The sequence below is a fragment of the Haemaphysalis longicornis genome, unplaced genomic scaffold (assembly GCF_048455015.1).
Source record: "Haemaphysalis longicornis isolate Haplotype H1 unplaced genomic scaffold, Haemaphysalis longicornis Haplotype H1 scaffold_8, whole genome shotgun sequence".
Taxonomy (NCBI): domain Eukaryota; kingdom Metazoa; phylum Arthropoda; class Arachnida; order Ixodida; family Ixodidae; genus Haemaphysalis; species Haemaphysalis longicornis.
The window spans coordinates 71,662,633-71,678,541 of record NW_027526445.1 but is presented as its reverse complement, the minus strand read 5'-3'; the positions used below and the strand labels follow the sequence as shown (position 1 = coordinate 71,678,541).

The 15,909-nt window shown below is 47.9% G+C and overlaps 1 protein-coding gene across 1 annotated transcript in view; it reads right to left on the bottom strand.

Annotated features, from left to right (window-relative positions):
• LOC144148733 (maleylacetoacetate isomerase-like) overlaps positions 1-15,909 on the bottom strand; it is a 31,403-nt gene that overhangs the window by 4,064 nt on the left and 11,430 nt on the right. The window contains exon 6 of the mRNA XM_077680254.1: positions 9,370-9,496. Within this exon, the coding sequence (XP_077536380.1) occupies positions 9,370-9,496 (127 nt within the window). The remainder of the gene's footprint in view (positions 1-9,369; positions 9,497-15,909) is intronic.

Below are 15,909 nucleotides of genomic sequence, written 5' to 3'. Positions count from 1 at the left end.
CGTGATTTTGGTGCGTTGACATTGGATGCAGGTGTGTGCCCAGGTGCGGCAGTCACACTGCATTGCGGCCAAACAATAACTGGCCACAAAGGCCAGTCAACGGGTCATTGAGGGAGGCCTGATAGGTGACCGCTTAGGCACAAAGTGCTCGTAGAAGTTGAGCATGCCAAGAAAACAGCAGATGTCCCTTGAAATGGTAGGATGAAGATAGTTCTCTAGAGCGATGATGCAGTCAAGCAGGGGTTTATTTCCTTTGGAAGATATTTGATGACTCAGGAAGGTGAAGACGGGGACGTCGAATGTGTTCTTCTGGGCGTTGACGAGTTATCCATAATTATTGAGGCGCAAGTTAGCGAAGGCACTGGCGGTGGCCCTCTTTGTAGCGAAAGAAGATCAGAATGACGTCCAGATAGACGAAGCAGAGATCTAGGCCGTGGAAGCATTGGATGGTTTGTCCGACACTGCAGAGGCCAAGCTCACGAAAGGAAATTAGAACAAGCCAAAGGGCGTATCACTGCTGTCTTTGGAACATCATGCGGGTTGACAGGAATTTGGGTGTAGGCCCTTACAAGATTAACAACTGAGAAGATGGTGCTGCCAGGTAAGCGGTAGGCAAAGTCCTGCGTGTGGCGGGTGGGGTACCTGTCATGGATGTTTTGGGTGTTGTAGTTGTGGTAATCTCCACAAGGTCACCAGCAATTGGTCTTCGTTGGCACCAGATGGAGTGGTGAGGGATAAGGTTCTTCGAGTGGTAGGCGATTTCTTCACAAAGCATGGCTTAAAACTCGGCCTGGGCAATACACAGGCAATCTGGAGCTAGGCAACGGGCGCCACAGGAGACCAGAGTGCCAGTAGAGATACGGATGCAGTTGACGGTTGTGTGGCACACCTCTCGAGAATGCCCACTATGTTGAGTCAGTTCGGGAAATTCTGCTAAAGAGACATGGTACAGCGACTGATTTTCAACAGCAAGCACCTTAAAGCTGGACTGTTGGAAGGTTGTATGCTGGCTCAGTGAGGAGAGACCTGTTATGGCATCAATAAATCGGTTGTGTCGACAGTCCTCTAAGACACGGTAGTACACCAAGAAGTTGGACAAGATGATCGTCTCTGCTGTGTCTGTGCCAACACAACTGCTGTGAAATTCACGGTTTAGACTTTTGAGATGGATGTCAAGGCGCAGCGAACTGTAGGTCTTAACGCTTGAGTGATTTCTGCATTTAGCTCAAAGGATGCGCAAGGATGTTTGTCATCTGGAGAGGCTTGTGCATAGTAGCATATGTCGGAACTACAGTCAATCAGGAACTGCCGCATAGTGACCTGGTTAGTGACAAAAATAGGATGGCTCCAGGTTGGCAGCTTACGGCCATCTCTGCGGACTGCCGGTGGTGTTTGTCTGACGTTCGGCTGAACAGGGCGGTTGATGTTTCTGGACCCTGTTCGTTAAGAGACGATTGTCCATTGTCGATGCGGTGTGATGAGCCAGCGTTGCAGTCGTGGCTTCGTGAGTGGTTGAGGGGACGCCACTGTGGTGTTGATCCAGGTGCTTTCAGTCGAATTCAGCTAATGGGTGATGTTGATACAGCACACGAGCCAGGGGTTGGCCGTGGGGCACCGACGACATGGATGGAGAGTGCCGGAAATAGCTGAGAGACTTCGCCGAATCGGTCCGAGATTAGTCGAGACTGACGAATTGATCTCGGTTAGTTGGTCCGCAGTAGGGTTGGCTGAACACGGGGAATGGCCTGTGTGTGTGATGGGAGGCTCTGAAGCCACAGGGTTCGGAGGATGGAGTGATCGACCACCCGCGTGTTGTCCGTGAGGGCACATATGTCGCGGAAACTGTGATGGCCTGTGGTCGCCAAGCTCTTCATACTGAAGTGGTTGATGCACATTTGGTCTTCCGAAAGTGAAAGCCATCGGATAAGTCCCGTCCTCAAATTCATGTAACTTTCATTAGCTGGAGGGCTCAGTCATGTAGCAGGGTCCAGATGGGCAATGACGTAATTGTAGCATGCGCGGTACTAGGCTGTACAAGCCAGGGAAAACCGAGTCCCTTTCGGGATACACACACGGTCATTTCTATAGTGGTTGCGTACTTATAACCCCTGCATCGCTTAAGGTGTTAAGGTGACTTTTTCATGCACCGCCACTTGCGAGGCTCCAACTACCGATGCTGGTGCCTCTATTGTGTTCTGATCTTCACCAGCACTCCTCTTGAGAAGCACCAACGTGGCGCGCAACTGTGAAAGCAGCACTGCACCGTTTTACTAATGTCTTGTGCATAAATATATCGAACATTTTTTCCCTCCCTTTGCAATTTCCGTCCAACGCCCGGCACCCTGTACCAGCAGGTATGGGATTTTATTTTACAATGGAGCACGGCTGTGTTAAAGGAGCATGGCTGTGTTTCTTGGCGTCTACGAACGGTGCCGCGGGACAACGTGATAAGAACGCAAGCTAGATTTTTTTCTCCACCACACTCTGTGCTCAGAATGGCGAGGCAATTGCTTATCTGCCCAACGTACAGGCACTGGAAAGCCCCGGCCTCATGGCTCGCTATCTCTAAATGTCCGAAAAAGGAAAGGGTGGTTGTTTGTCCGCACAGCGTTTTAATAGAAACGACTTACCACGCATAGTGGTGGGAAGGGGGGGGGGTCCCACTAACTATCTTCCGAGGTGAATCAAGCAAGGGCAGTTGTGATTACCACGCGAGGGCAAACGGAAGAGGCGAACTAACGAGTGCCTGTTTCTTTTTTTTATATGTCTAAGTTAGAGGAAAGCAGGGGGGCAAACGCTGTCTCACATGACGGACTCCGTCTTATTTTTTCTTTTTCGCAACCCTAAAACGATGCCCCTGCTGCACCGTTCAATCAGTGACATCATTATCATCGTCATCAGCCTTATGAAGTCCACAGCAAGACGAAAGCCTCTCCCACTGACCTCCAACCGCTCCTGACTGTGCTGCATGAGTCCAAAGTTTACCCCTGAATTTCTCTATTTCATCCCTCCATCCGGTTAATGGCCTTCCCCTTCTTCAAGGCGCATCGCTGGGTATTCACTCTGTTACCTTAATTGTCCACGGGTTGTCAGTTCGTCTCATCACATGGCCAACCCAAGTCCATTTCTTTTTTTTTTACTTGAACCATGATATCTTCTATTCAAGTTTATTCTCTGATCCAGGAAGTGTGTTTCCTGTCCCTGAGTATTTCTCCTAACATTATGCATTCCGTGGCCCATTGAGCCGTTCTAAGTTTGCTTTCTAAAGTCAAACCTCGTGATAACGAAATCTCACGAGTACGAAATTCCCGCGGCAACGAAATATTTTCAGATGTCGGCAACATCCATAGACATCCATGTATTTCATGTCTCGCGGCAACGAAATATTTTTGTAAAGCGATCCCGCATTAACGGAATTCGCTGCAAGTCAGGTCAGCATTTTACCTACCCATTTGAGGCTAAGAGTGTCCAAAAAGTACTCAAATGCATCTTTTTTTAAATAAAAGTGCACAAACTTTTGCCAAAGCATGCTTGCATGGCCGCCGCTATTATTGTTTAGGCAGCATTGCAGCGACACCATCAGGGGGCGACACGTGGTGACTCGCGGTGTACCCGCGCGGCTTTGGCTAAGGAGGCTGGCCAACTCTAGCATGGAAGTGCAAAGGACACTCAATGAATGCGCAGAGAAGGCACTGTCAGCTATCACAGGAGCTCTGGACTAGGAGAACCTTGCGAAAATAAAGCTTTCTTCTTCTTCTCTGGCTTGGGCTACACTAGCTCGCTACCGCTGAACAGCACGTGTACGTTTGTTGTGTGCGCGACAATAGGCGTGTTTGCACTCAGAAAGATGCTTCCTCCAGCCCAAAAGCGGAAGGGAGGATAGCGCTGACGAGTTTAGAACCGCTGGAAGCTTGCTCTACTGTTGTCAAAAGCAAGGCTGCCACTCTTTGATGGCGCACGTGTGCAAAACAAAACGCTGACGGCTGTGGCTTTTCCGGACGTCACCAAAGCGGTGCTCACTTAGTTTTGTGAACAGCATTGTAACGAGGTGCCCTCTCTGGAAAAGTTCATCAACCACAGAAGAAACTGGACTTCGCTTGCAGGGCCAAGGAGAAAAACGTGCAGAGAAGGCGAACTTGCGGGATGTTTTGGATGCGTTTGACACGATCCTGTCGTTCTTAGGTGCGCACAACGACTAGCAGTGAAGCACTTATTGTAGTGTGAGAACTGAGCTGTGAAGTTGCTGCAAGGTAAGGCTCACAAAGCAATACATTTCATCAACTTTCGGAAATGAATTTTCGGCTTGTGGCCAATTTTTCTGCCGTTTTCATTCTCACGGCAACAAAGTTCCCGCAAAAGCAAACCTTTTGCTTTCCCCGGCGGTTTCGTTATTGCGGGGTTGGACTCTAGTTGCATAGTGAGGTGCCAAGTTTCAGCTCCTCATGTCATTACCGGCAGTATGCACTGGTAGCAGATTTTTCTTTTGAGTGACAGAGGCAGCTTACTTATTATTATGTGGGAGTGCTTGAAAAGTTTTCCCGAACCTATACCTATTCTTTGCTGGATTTCTCTCACGTGGTTAGGGTCAGCACTAACCATCTGTTCGTGGTAGTTGTATTCTTTTACTTCTTCTGGCGTTTCGTTTCCTAAGCTGAAGAGGACGTTTTTGGTGTGCTTTTATTTCTCATCACTTTCGATTTATTCACATTTTTAGTCCACGAGCATGCTTTCTGATTGTAGTTCCTCAAGGATAGTTTACAGGTGTTTGACAGCCTCCCCCAGCAAGACTATGTCGTCCGGAAGCCTCAAATGCCTCAAGTATTCCCCGTTAATCCTTGATCCTGTGGTTTCGCAGTCAAGCTGTGTAAATACCCTTTTCAGACATGCTTTAAATAGTTTTGGAGAGATGGTATCTCCCTGTCTTACTGCCGTTCAGATCGAAAATTTATCGCTTTGCTTGTGGAGGGTTATCCTTCCTGTGCATCCTTTGTGTATGTCTTCTAGAAGTGTCATGTAGGTTTCCTCAGTCAGTGCACCCACCGGAAAGCCACAATAAAAACGGTATTATGTGTTTACCAACCGTGATTAAGGTGGTGTGCTCATGCATTGAGTTATATGGGAGGCCAACCAGTGGTCAGAAAAACCTGCGTTACATGCAGTCCTGCACAATACGCGGTTACATTATTATGGGTCTACACTGTACAGGAGCCCCAAAGAGTAAACAGAGCACGACTTCATGAAATAAAATAATTTCTATTTTATGTGGCTGCCAGCATAAATAGAATATGCGCAGCCTCATTTTATTTTGGAATGACTTTCTTGAAGGCTGTGACTAGCGTTCCGTCCAGACGGAACGATACACAAGTGCTAAACTTCCGTCCACACGGAATGAAGCGCTGCGGGTTATCCTTACGTCCAGACGGAGCTGCCGTGAAATTTGTACAGTTCCGTCCAGACAAAAGCAAAGCCGGCTGATTAGACGTTATGCTCAGTCTTCAGATTTGGTGTAGAGGTTGCGCCTCGGATAACTGCACTAATGTATCGGGTTCAATTTTCCCCAGACATACTTTTTTCTCTTTTTTTTGTGTGTGGTTGTTCCAGCGTTTTGTAACAGCTAACTTCGTGCTCACTTTACAATTGACACGGTGAGAGCGGTCGGTCTTGATTCAACTGGCCGCTCCGCTACCGCTCACTAGAGCCAAGGCCGACGTATCCATTGCCGGAGTTCCGATCATCTGTAGTTCGTAATGGTGATTACTAATTAACGCTTATTCTGGCTAGTCAATGAGCCGAAGCGGTTCGTTCGGCTGGGTAAATATCAAGAACGACTGCTCTTGCTGCTTGTCGTGAAGCGGGCGCGGTCAAGGTAGCGGCTTGGAGTTCCGTTTGACGGATTTATACCCTAGTTACACGAGCACAGTTAACCACGGTTAAGCGAACCGCGGTTAGACAAAATTACAGTTTGCTGCGTTACACGACAGACAAAACTGCGGTTACCCCGCTAACCATGGTTAGCTCCCACAGCTCCCGCAGTTCCCACAGTGGCAGTGCTCAAAATCGCACAAGTCAGTTCGGACGCAAGTGGCGATGCATCAGCGGAGGCGGAAAAAAAAAAAAAAAAAAAATCACCTGGCGTTCGGAGAAGGTGAAGGTTCTCAAATAGCGGGCGCCCCAAAGCTGCCCCCCAAGAGGCGCTTGCATTCTTTGTGTCGCTCTCGCAATCAGCGCGACTGCCCGTCAGCCGCGGCTCGTTTCCCAATTCACCCGATCAACTACGACAAAAGCCGTGCTAAGTTTGTAAATACCGCGCGTCGTCCGCCAAACAAGTGGATAAAGCAGGCAATCATGAAGCACTTTTAGCACTTGGAAAAGATCGGCGCGCACGTCAGCCGAACGCCGACACGCCGGCACGACTGCCCGCACGGCACTGCAAGCGGCTCGAACCGGCCCTGACTACAGCAGCAACAGCTTATCGCCGCTCTTCGAAATCAATCTTATAACGGAAAAGAACTTCCACATGCGAGAAAGTGGATGTTAGTGCGGTGAGAAACTGTGCTATGGATGGTAATTCGCAGTTATAGAGACAGCGGCGGTCAAATATCCACGCGACGCTAAGCCTAAAGTGCCCAACACCGAGCAGACCTGTGCAAACCAAGCAGGTTGCGAGCGGTTGGGGAAGCCCCTTTTCCGCGCGTGAGCGTGTTGCGTTTGGGTCTGAAGCGACTGCTTTAACGATATCTCCTTTTGTCTACACTGCTTCTCTTTTGTGTTTTATCGTGAAGTTTAAAGTGTGGTAATTTATGTTTGTTACGCTCACAACCAAGTGACCGAGGTCACCACACTTGCAATTTCACTTGTAACAGCCAAAACCGCAGTTTGTGATAACGGCGGTTAAAGTTTAGTAACCACGGTTAAACTTAACTGCGCTTACTTCTGCCGTGTAACTAGCGTATTGTAGTTGGTCCGATCGCCTTTCACGAGTTCTGTTAATTTTTACCCAACTAGTCAAACTGCTTCTGCTGATTGAGTAGACAGAGTCACATTTGATTAATAATCACTCTCAATGATTACAGATGATCGGCCGTCAAACGAACCGCCAAGCTTGGACAGCAGTCTTTCTTGATATTTACCCAGCTGAACGAACTGCTTCCGCTCATTGACTAGCCAGAATAACCGTTAATTAGTAATCACCATTACGAACTACAGATGATCGGAACTCTGGCAATGGATACGTCGGCCTTGGCTCTAGTGAGCGGTAGCAGAGCGGCCAGTTGAATCAAGACCAACCGCTCTCACCACGTCAATTGTAAAATGGGCGCGAAGTTAGCTGTTACAAAACGCTGGCACAACCACACACACACACACACACAAAAAAAAGCATGTCCGGGGGGAATCGAACCCGATACATTAGTGCAGTTATCCGAGGTGCAACCTCTACACCAAATCTGAAGACTGAGCATAGGGTCTAATCAGCCGGTTTTGCTTTCATCTGGAAGGAACTGTACAAATTTCACGCCGCCTCCGTCTGGACGGTACGCTAAGCTCTCAGTTGTATTCCGTCTGGACGGAACGCTAGCCACAGCCTTCTTGAAAAGTCACTTAGAGGTTGCTGGCTGGGAACATGGCACAGAAATCCCCTCAAAATCTTTAAACCGTGCTCCGTTTAATTTTGGAGCACCTGTACAGTGCTAAGAACCAGAAAGATCAAAACTAACGTAACCAGAACATTTTAATTTTTGTGACTAGGTAGTGTAGTTGGCCACCTGTTTAGTTGGAGGGGTGAGCTGCATGAAGCCGACACGGCGGGGTGGGTGGGAAATTGCGATTAATGTGGGGGGGGGGGGGGGTCTATGATCAGAGTACAAAACTGGAGTAGAAAACACGGGTAGTTTAAGGAAGCATGTCACACGGTTGCAATTTACAAACATACGCTGGAATAAAAGCGCATCTGACAGCATTTGTTTATGTTTCAGCTTGATATATACTCCATTTCACCCACCACCACCAAACGTATATATAGGCTTAATGCAGGGGCTGTGTTCAAGCTACAAAAGTCTGTGGTTCGGGCCTCGCGAAAACTTTTCTTTTTTAAAGCGAAGCTTTATTGTCCTCACTAACACTGTTGTATGCCCTGCAGAAAAGCCAATTTCTGTGATAATGATGATGAATGATGGTGGGTGAAATGAAAGGGAAAAACGCTTCCTGGAACCGAACCTGGGTCCCTCAAGTCATGAAGCCGGCGTCTGTCCGATTGCTCCATTTTGGCATGGCCAAATTGAACGCTCAGAAGCAGGTAGATTTGCGCCATACAGCCCATGCCAAAACCTTAGGCCTATGGATCGCACACCCGAGATTGGCTGAGGGTATTCTAGAAAAGTGCAGCGTGCCTTCAAAGCAGCACATACTTGCAGTGTGGGATTGGACAACCAAAGAATCCATCCCAAGAAAGCTTTGCATTCAACCCCTGCCATCGTTAGACAGAGAGGTGCATGATTTTGCAGTTGAAGTTTGGAAATTGATCCCCTTTTCAGACTTGTGCAAAGAAAGGAAGTGAGGGCACTATGTGACGAAGTGTGAAGATGGGGGCCAATGCTAAGTGGAACCTGGAGTAGCTCAGCTGCGGCAGCCAAGGGAGCTCGCGCCGCCGGAGAAGCGAGCCACGGGGCACAAGCTGTGGCGCCGGTGGAGGTATTGCGTGGCAGAGTGCGAGCACGGTGCTGTCGGCTCGGTGTCTCGATTCCAACTACCAGCTGTGTGACTTGTGCCTCGTGGCTCATGACGATCTGCGCTGCTCCGGCGGTTGTCATGGCCACGAGCCACGAGGCACGAGTCACGCGGCCGGTAGTTGGAATCGAGACACCGAGCCGACAGCACCGTGCTCACACTTTGCCACGCAGTACCACCACCGGTGCCATGGATCGCCCATCTCCGCTGCTGTTCGCCTTCTGCTGTTCGCATGGCACTCCTCAATAAATGAAGGTGGAACATCTCCTCCCGTCCCCTTCAAACCGATGCTTCTTGTTCCCGTCTAACCCCATTTGAGGTAAAAACAGAAATGCCGGCCTTCATATAGCAAGTGACGAGGGAGGGGGGGTTCTGACGTCATGACGGGGGCAGCATAATGCAGCCTTGTGGGCCATAGTTGTTAACCCCTGGCGAGGAATCAAACAAAAGGGTGAGCAAAAATTTGCTAGTAGAAAACAGAAGCAGTGACCTGATTAGTGATGGGAGCATTGGCACATGTGACATAAATCAGGTAGATGGTCAAGCGGACAGCAGCTGCTTGTGCGGATTACGCCTAAAGCGATTCTCCATTGTCTAACTCGAAGTCAGCGCACGTCTGGTGCCACTCGTGTCAAACTCGCTCACCTGCAAACCCGCGACTGATGGAGCGGTCGGCCCACTTCTTCCACTCATCCTTGCCCAGGATCGGAATGAGCCCGATGCTCTGCAGGGGCTGCACTCCGGACACGAGCAGCTCCACCACCTCCCGGCACTGCAAGCCGGGGGCATTCCACCATCAAGCGCCACTCAGAGCTGTTATTTACAGCAACACTGTATATGTCTAATTCCCCAAGTTGACGCACTTGTGTGCAATGAAAACTATCGGATTAGTGCTTCGAAGGTAAAAAGAACCATAAAAAATAAAAAATTCCCCGCATTTCCCCGAGGGGAAGAATGTGAAAGTGCGAATGCACGAGTTGAATTTGCGCGGTTCGGTAATGTTCGCGAAAGAGAGATCACGCACACACACACACAACTACAAAGAAAGAAAGATGCATTTATTCACAGACACCTATTTGTGTTGTCGTTGTACTTGATTGCTAGAGCGGATCTCAGCTTTGAAATTTCGTGTCAGTACTCCTTTAAGCAGGTGCATTAGCCCTTCTCATGCCCGATTCTTGGCCAATCCCCCACGTGGGTATGTGCCATGTCAGCGGCCAGGCAGCGCGCGCCCATCTCCCCCCGTTGCCACGGAAGACGAGGAGATTCCTGGCCAATCCCCCACGTGGGTATGTGCTATGTCAGCGGCCAGGCTGCGCGCGCAGATCTCCACATGCGCGGACATCGCCGGTGGACGCAGGTTCAGGGTCGCTTAAGAAGTGCATTGCACTTAAAACAAGTTCTTAGGCCTGCCAAAGTTTGGTACAAGTTGTCTTACATTGCCCCCATAAACGTCGTCCTAGCATGGCACTGGTGTTCGGAGGTGAAGCGCACTTTAGGCAGATTCGTCTAAGCTTGGCTTTTGCAAACTGGCTTTTTCCCACTTTCTGTTTCGCACTGACACATTGTCATCTGCGGAGGCAGTGCAGTCACAGCGCCATTTTATACTCCTCACCACCACTGCAGTCTATTCCTTGAATTGCATATGCTGCTCGCCATGTGCGACGTCTATCTCTGCCGCTGTCTTCACAGTCGAGCAGTTTGGGTTGGTGGGTTACACAGACAGTAAGAGGTCTAACAATGTTTGCGACCTCTACATAATGAAGCGTCGCAGCGGTGAGCTGATCAGTCGTTTTTCTTTTTTTTTTTTTTTTTTCACTTTTACTGAAAAATAGGCCACAGAAATGAACGAATTTGGTGAACACTACCCCTATTGTAAGAAGCCAGCAGTACTGAAAACGTCTGGAATCGCATAAACATGAAATTCGTCATGATTATGATGGTGATGATGAACGACCCCATGGCTAACGTAGCAGTCACTTCTAGATCTGCTTGACTAGCGTGACACCACAACAGCTAGCAAGAGTAACTACCTTTCACGTTTCTTCTTTCCCCGGCACCGCGAACTACCGTGCGTTTCCACATGTGAGTGCGGTTTCGGTGCCAGACTTAAGTTTAGAGTGGCTAGGCCGTCCTGTCGGCGTGTAGTCACACGTCTCCACTTCTATGTGTGGTATCAGTCCGTCAGTGATGAGTGCTTTAATGTGTGGTATCAGTCCGTCGGTGATGATGAGGTTTAACTGTAAACTTGCTTTGTTCCATGCACTCCTTGGACTGTGCCCACCTTCACTCGTCATCCTTCTTCACAGAGTGCAAGGGCACTGGCTTTTTTTTTTTTGGCTCACAGCATATGGGTGTCCCACGCAAGTTTTTAGAAGTTTGAGGACACATAGGCACCCCTTACGAGTTGTGAACGCAAAAGCATTATACCCACTGGAACGCTGCTGAGCAGCCTTTGGAGTTTTGCAACGTGAGTAATGTTTTCTGGTTTTGTTGAGGGCTATCAGCAGTGCGATGACATGGATGGTCGCCTTCCGCTACTGCTAAGGTAGCGACCGCCAACAATGTAGATGTTACAGACCTCATCATGCTACAACATGTACTGCTGCACAGAGCACGTTATGGAGCATGTTGAAGGCAGTAGAGTCAAGAATTGTGTTGCTGCTAGAGATGCCAGCTTTTATACCTGACAACACATTTAATGCCTGCGAATTGCAGTAGGTATCTGCAGCCACATTCACGGGTAATACCTGCTTCTATCCGAGCTGCACGTGAGCAGCTTACTGGCTGAGCCAACAGCCCAGTCACCCAACAAGGACAAGAACACCTTGGCTAAGAGCGTCGAATTCCAGCTGTATGTGGAGGGGCCAAATGCCCTCACTGTGGAGAGCATTCAAACATGAAGCGAAGGTTTGGTACACTGAGGGAGCAATGTGAAAAGGATACCGATTGTGACAAAATACTAACCTAAATAACAAACAACAAATAACCAAATAACAAAGTAATGAAATGAACGAAAGAAAAAAAGACAAGAAAGAAAACCCTTTTTTTTATTTCTTAATATATCGTAGAATGAACACAGAGCTTGCACAGATTGCAAACAGCTCAATAGCAGCAACACAGCAGTGCAGCCCTAAGAAACCTCTTTGACTCGTGTGGAGCATCGCTAAATGGGCTCTGGATTACAAAAATAATTTGCGGGGAGTCCAAAACGAAAAATTAATGTCTGCGCCATTTGGTGCAACAAATTGGGGTAATACAAAAAATATGATACGCCATTTTTTTTCTGAATTGTGAACACCAAAAATTGCAGCACCTGCCGTTTAGAAGGTTACAGAATTGATTTTTTAACAATTACAAACAGAGACAGAACTTCACAGTACTTTACACACCAATTCAAATATCACCAATTTTATGGTGCAGTCAGATATACTACTACTTAATGCAATCACCTGCTTCTTAGACAAAAAGAAAAGGCAGAATTAGAGGAGGCCTTTGAGCTTGTAAGTTTGCATCACTTGGACGCTGGAATGCATTTACCAGATAAATTGCCATTTTGCGACTTTCTGAAAATGGTGTCATTTTGGCCCAAATGGTAGAAACTTTGAAAAAGTGTCATTACTTAAGGTTTTCCTGGAAGAAAACGACACGCTTCATTGCCAAACAGGAGTGAGTGATCGAATAGCAGTAATATGCAGGGTGTCTAGCAAATTGCCTAATTCAATTTCCCTGACTTCTAATTCAATTTCCCTGACTTTTCCATGTTTTCCATGACCATTTTAAACGAAATTCCCTGACCTATACAACAGGCGCTATTCTGTGGAAATGGCCCGTGAAGCATATAAAAGGCATTACAAAACACATTCTATCATAAGGAAAAACACATTTGTTGCAAGTGCCCTAATTCTCAAAATGCACTTTGATTAACTTCAGTTTGCTTGTTCAATTTGAGGTTTGCTTGCCTTGTGTTACGGCTTCAGAGAGTTTATTTCTTCTTGCGAGATAGAAGCGATAGAAGATTCAAGTTGCGCATCAGCAAGCACGTTTTGCTTTTTTTTTATTGTCCTAGCTCCACATGCAACGTGAACCGCATGGTGCGTTTTTGCACGCGATTCGGGAGCGGAAGCTTCTGCCTCGCTTAGAAAATGACGCGCGCGCGAGGCAGTGGGAGGAGCCTGCCGACTTGCGCCAATGGAGAGCCGCAAGCCTCATGGCGGCAGTTTCGAAGCTCTCGAGACAGCCGGATGGCCCTGCCACAGATGTTTAGGCTTACCACCCTTGCTTGGGCGCTTTCACTAGCGGCGCGGATGATGTTTTATAGTACCGTTTTCGCCCACATTATAAGCTCCTTTACCTCCCTTCGTGCGTGCCTTGTGTGGCATTTTAGAGAGCGTGCAGGAGCGGTCGCTCGAGCTCCTGTCAACACTTCGCGGTCGAAGCCGCCGCCATGTTTCCCCTGCCGGCAGCACCGCGCGCAGCGTGCAGGCGGTTCCGCGGCAGCGTAAGAGCATCTGTGACGTGCGCGGCGCATTTTCGCGAGCAGAAAACGCCCCACACGGTTCACGCTAAACCATGTCATGTTCCTTTTTGATTAAGTAATTCTGGCTCCTGATGTCATAAGAAAGAAGTTCTTTCAAGATTAGCTCCCAAAAAGCACGAATTTTAAAATTCGCTGAAAAAAAAAGCGCGTTGTGCGTGCAATTTGGGCACCACCTACATCGCCCCTCTGCGCAAGTGCAACCAGCAACCTAAGCCAGCTGCGAGCTGGGTGAACCGCACGGCGAGTTTCTGCACGTGATTCGTGCGCAGTATTTTCACGGCCGCGTCGACGATTTCGTGCCAGCGGTGGCTCCTTTCCTGCACAAGCGAGTTTGTGCCTCGAGTAACGTTTTAAAGAGCGGTTAGAAGCGGTCGTTGGAGCTAACGCACTACGCCGCGGCTGGTGCAGCCGCCATGTTGCCAGCGCCTGCCGCTCGGCACGCACCGTGCGGGTGGTTTTCGCGGTGGCGTCAGCGCACTTCAGGCGTGCGTGGCACGTTTTCACTTGCAAAAAACCAGAAAACGTTTCATGCGGTTCACGCTTTCGTCGGGCGCGAACGTTTGCATTCGGTAACTTCCTGGGGGCCCGCAACACTGGTTTCCCCTATTCTGAAACTGTGGGCAGGCCCCGAAATGGTTTTCCCTGACTGGTACTACTTTATTGAAAAATTCCCTGACAATTCCCTGACTTTTCCCGGTGGCACAACATTCCCCGACTTTTCCCGGTTTTCCCGGTCGCTAGACACCCTGAATATGAAATAAAAGAAGATATGCAGCTTCACCTCTGTAGCCTTTTAAAAGTCCCTCCAAGCCATCCCTGGCATCATCATATCTGCTTCACCACGTCACTACACTGCTCAGCCACTACTTTGAAGTACTCCTGGAGCTTGCTATTCCTGTTACCATAACTTTGTGTTATTGTTTATGAGGTTATCCGCTTACTTCTTTCTGCAGACATGCCTGGCACATTAATGGCTCACGATTATACTTAGTTTTTGAACTCAGTTTTGGTATTTCCTTCGTACAGGGGTGAGACAGCTGAATCAAGTTTGCGAGCAGTTTTTGGAGCAGCAAAATCTCGATTTTGGAGCAGAAGAACCTTGGTTTGGAGCAGTTAACGACATTTATTATGCCACCTTAGGTGCACAAAAAATCAAATTTTTGGCAACTCGGGGGGAAAGAGCACTTTTTAATCTGTTTTGAATGTATATAACACTGAAACAGCCTCTTAATAAAGTTTTTCTACCAGAATATCATGAGGTACCAAATGCACTACCTTTTACAAACCATTTTTAAATTCTTAGGCTCTATGTATAGATAACATGGAGTTCCGTTGAAAATATCAAGTTGAAAAACTAAGCAATCGTAAGGCATTTTTATTATCATGGGAATGCCTAAATTATTATTTTTGTAATCCCAGACTTGGCTTTAAGCACAAGTGTAGAGCCACAGCAAAAGTTGCGCAAAGCGAGGTGACAGTCGTCGCACCCCACCAGCTTTCCCATATCAAACACTAAGGTGCATGTTCACTACGATCGATCGTAATTTGAGTAACGTTGATATGTTTAGCCATCTCCCTTTTGGCATTAAATTTCATTTCAGATTGATGAACCATTATTACTAGCGTGCAATAATAGCCCGTCCCGCTAACGGACATTGCTTGAACATTTTGCGGCGATGTAGCCTGCGCCGCCCCTTTTGAAGTGTCGACCGTCCCATTTCCGCCGCTTGCAAGCTCGCTGTCAAAGGCAGCAATAACTCCGCGTTTTATAACAACGCAATGAGTCAGAAATTTCACTTCAAGCGCAAACCGCGCCTCACACGAAACACGGTGAATTCGCGGGCACCGCGTTGTTTTCTATGAACTGCACCTTTCGAGTGGCGCAACTTCCCGTAACAGATCAAACTAAATCTAAACCTGGCCACCCCCATAACCAAAAGCACGGTAGAAATCTGCGAAGAGCGGTCTGCCTGAACTAGAATGAACTAGCCTGAACTACGAGCAACTGCTTCGCCCGCTGGCCATGTTTTCTGATCATCACCATACCAAGATGGCGGCGCCCCGTATACGTACGTAATGTCGTTTCGGAGATACGGCACTCAGAAAATTGCCGTTTTGTCATTAACTTGAACAAGTTTTGCCGCCTCAGTAAACATTAGTATTTTTATAGAGGACTTTGCAATGATTTTCGATGGGAAAGCTTTAAAAACATACAGAATATAACATGAGTGCAACCCGACATTGTGTCTTCCGAAAAAACTATTTCGGGTACCATTTTATGCGATTTTTTTATTGAATGATCAGTAAATTAATTTTTACAAACAGCATCACCTTGGGGGTAATGGAAAATTATGCGGTCAGTAAGCATTTTTCCCCACTGAAACTGATGGGAGCGTTAAAATCGTTGGCTCTCAGACTGTTTTGGAGCAGTTTGGCGCAATTTTACCAATTTTAAAGCTTTTGGAGCGGCCTGGCGCAGGAAAACAAATTTGTATCAAATCTGCGCAATATGTGCAGCTGTCTCACCCCTGTTCGTACATTACATCCTTTTATGCAAGGGGCCCTTCAGGAAAGAAATGAATAAACAATTCAGATGCACTTCCACACAGAGTGCAGCTTCTTGGCAGTTTCTTAGCACAAAGCTA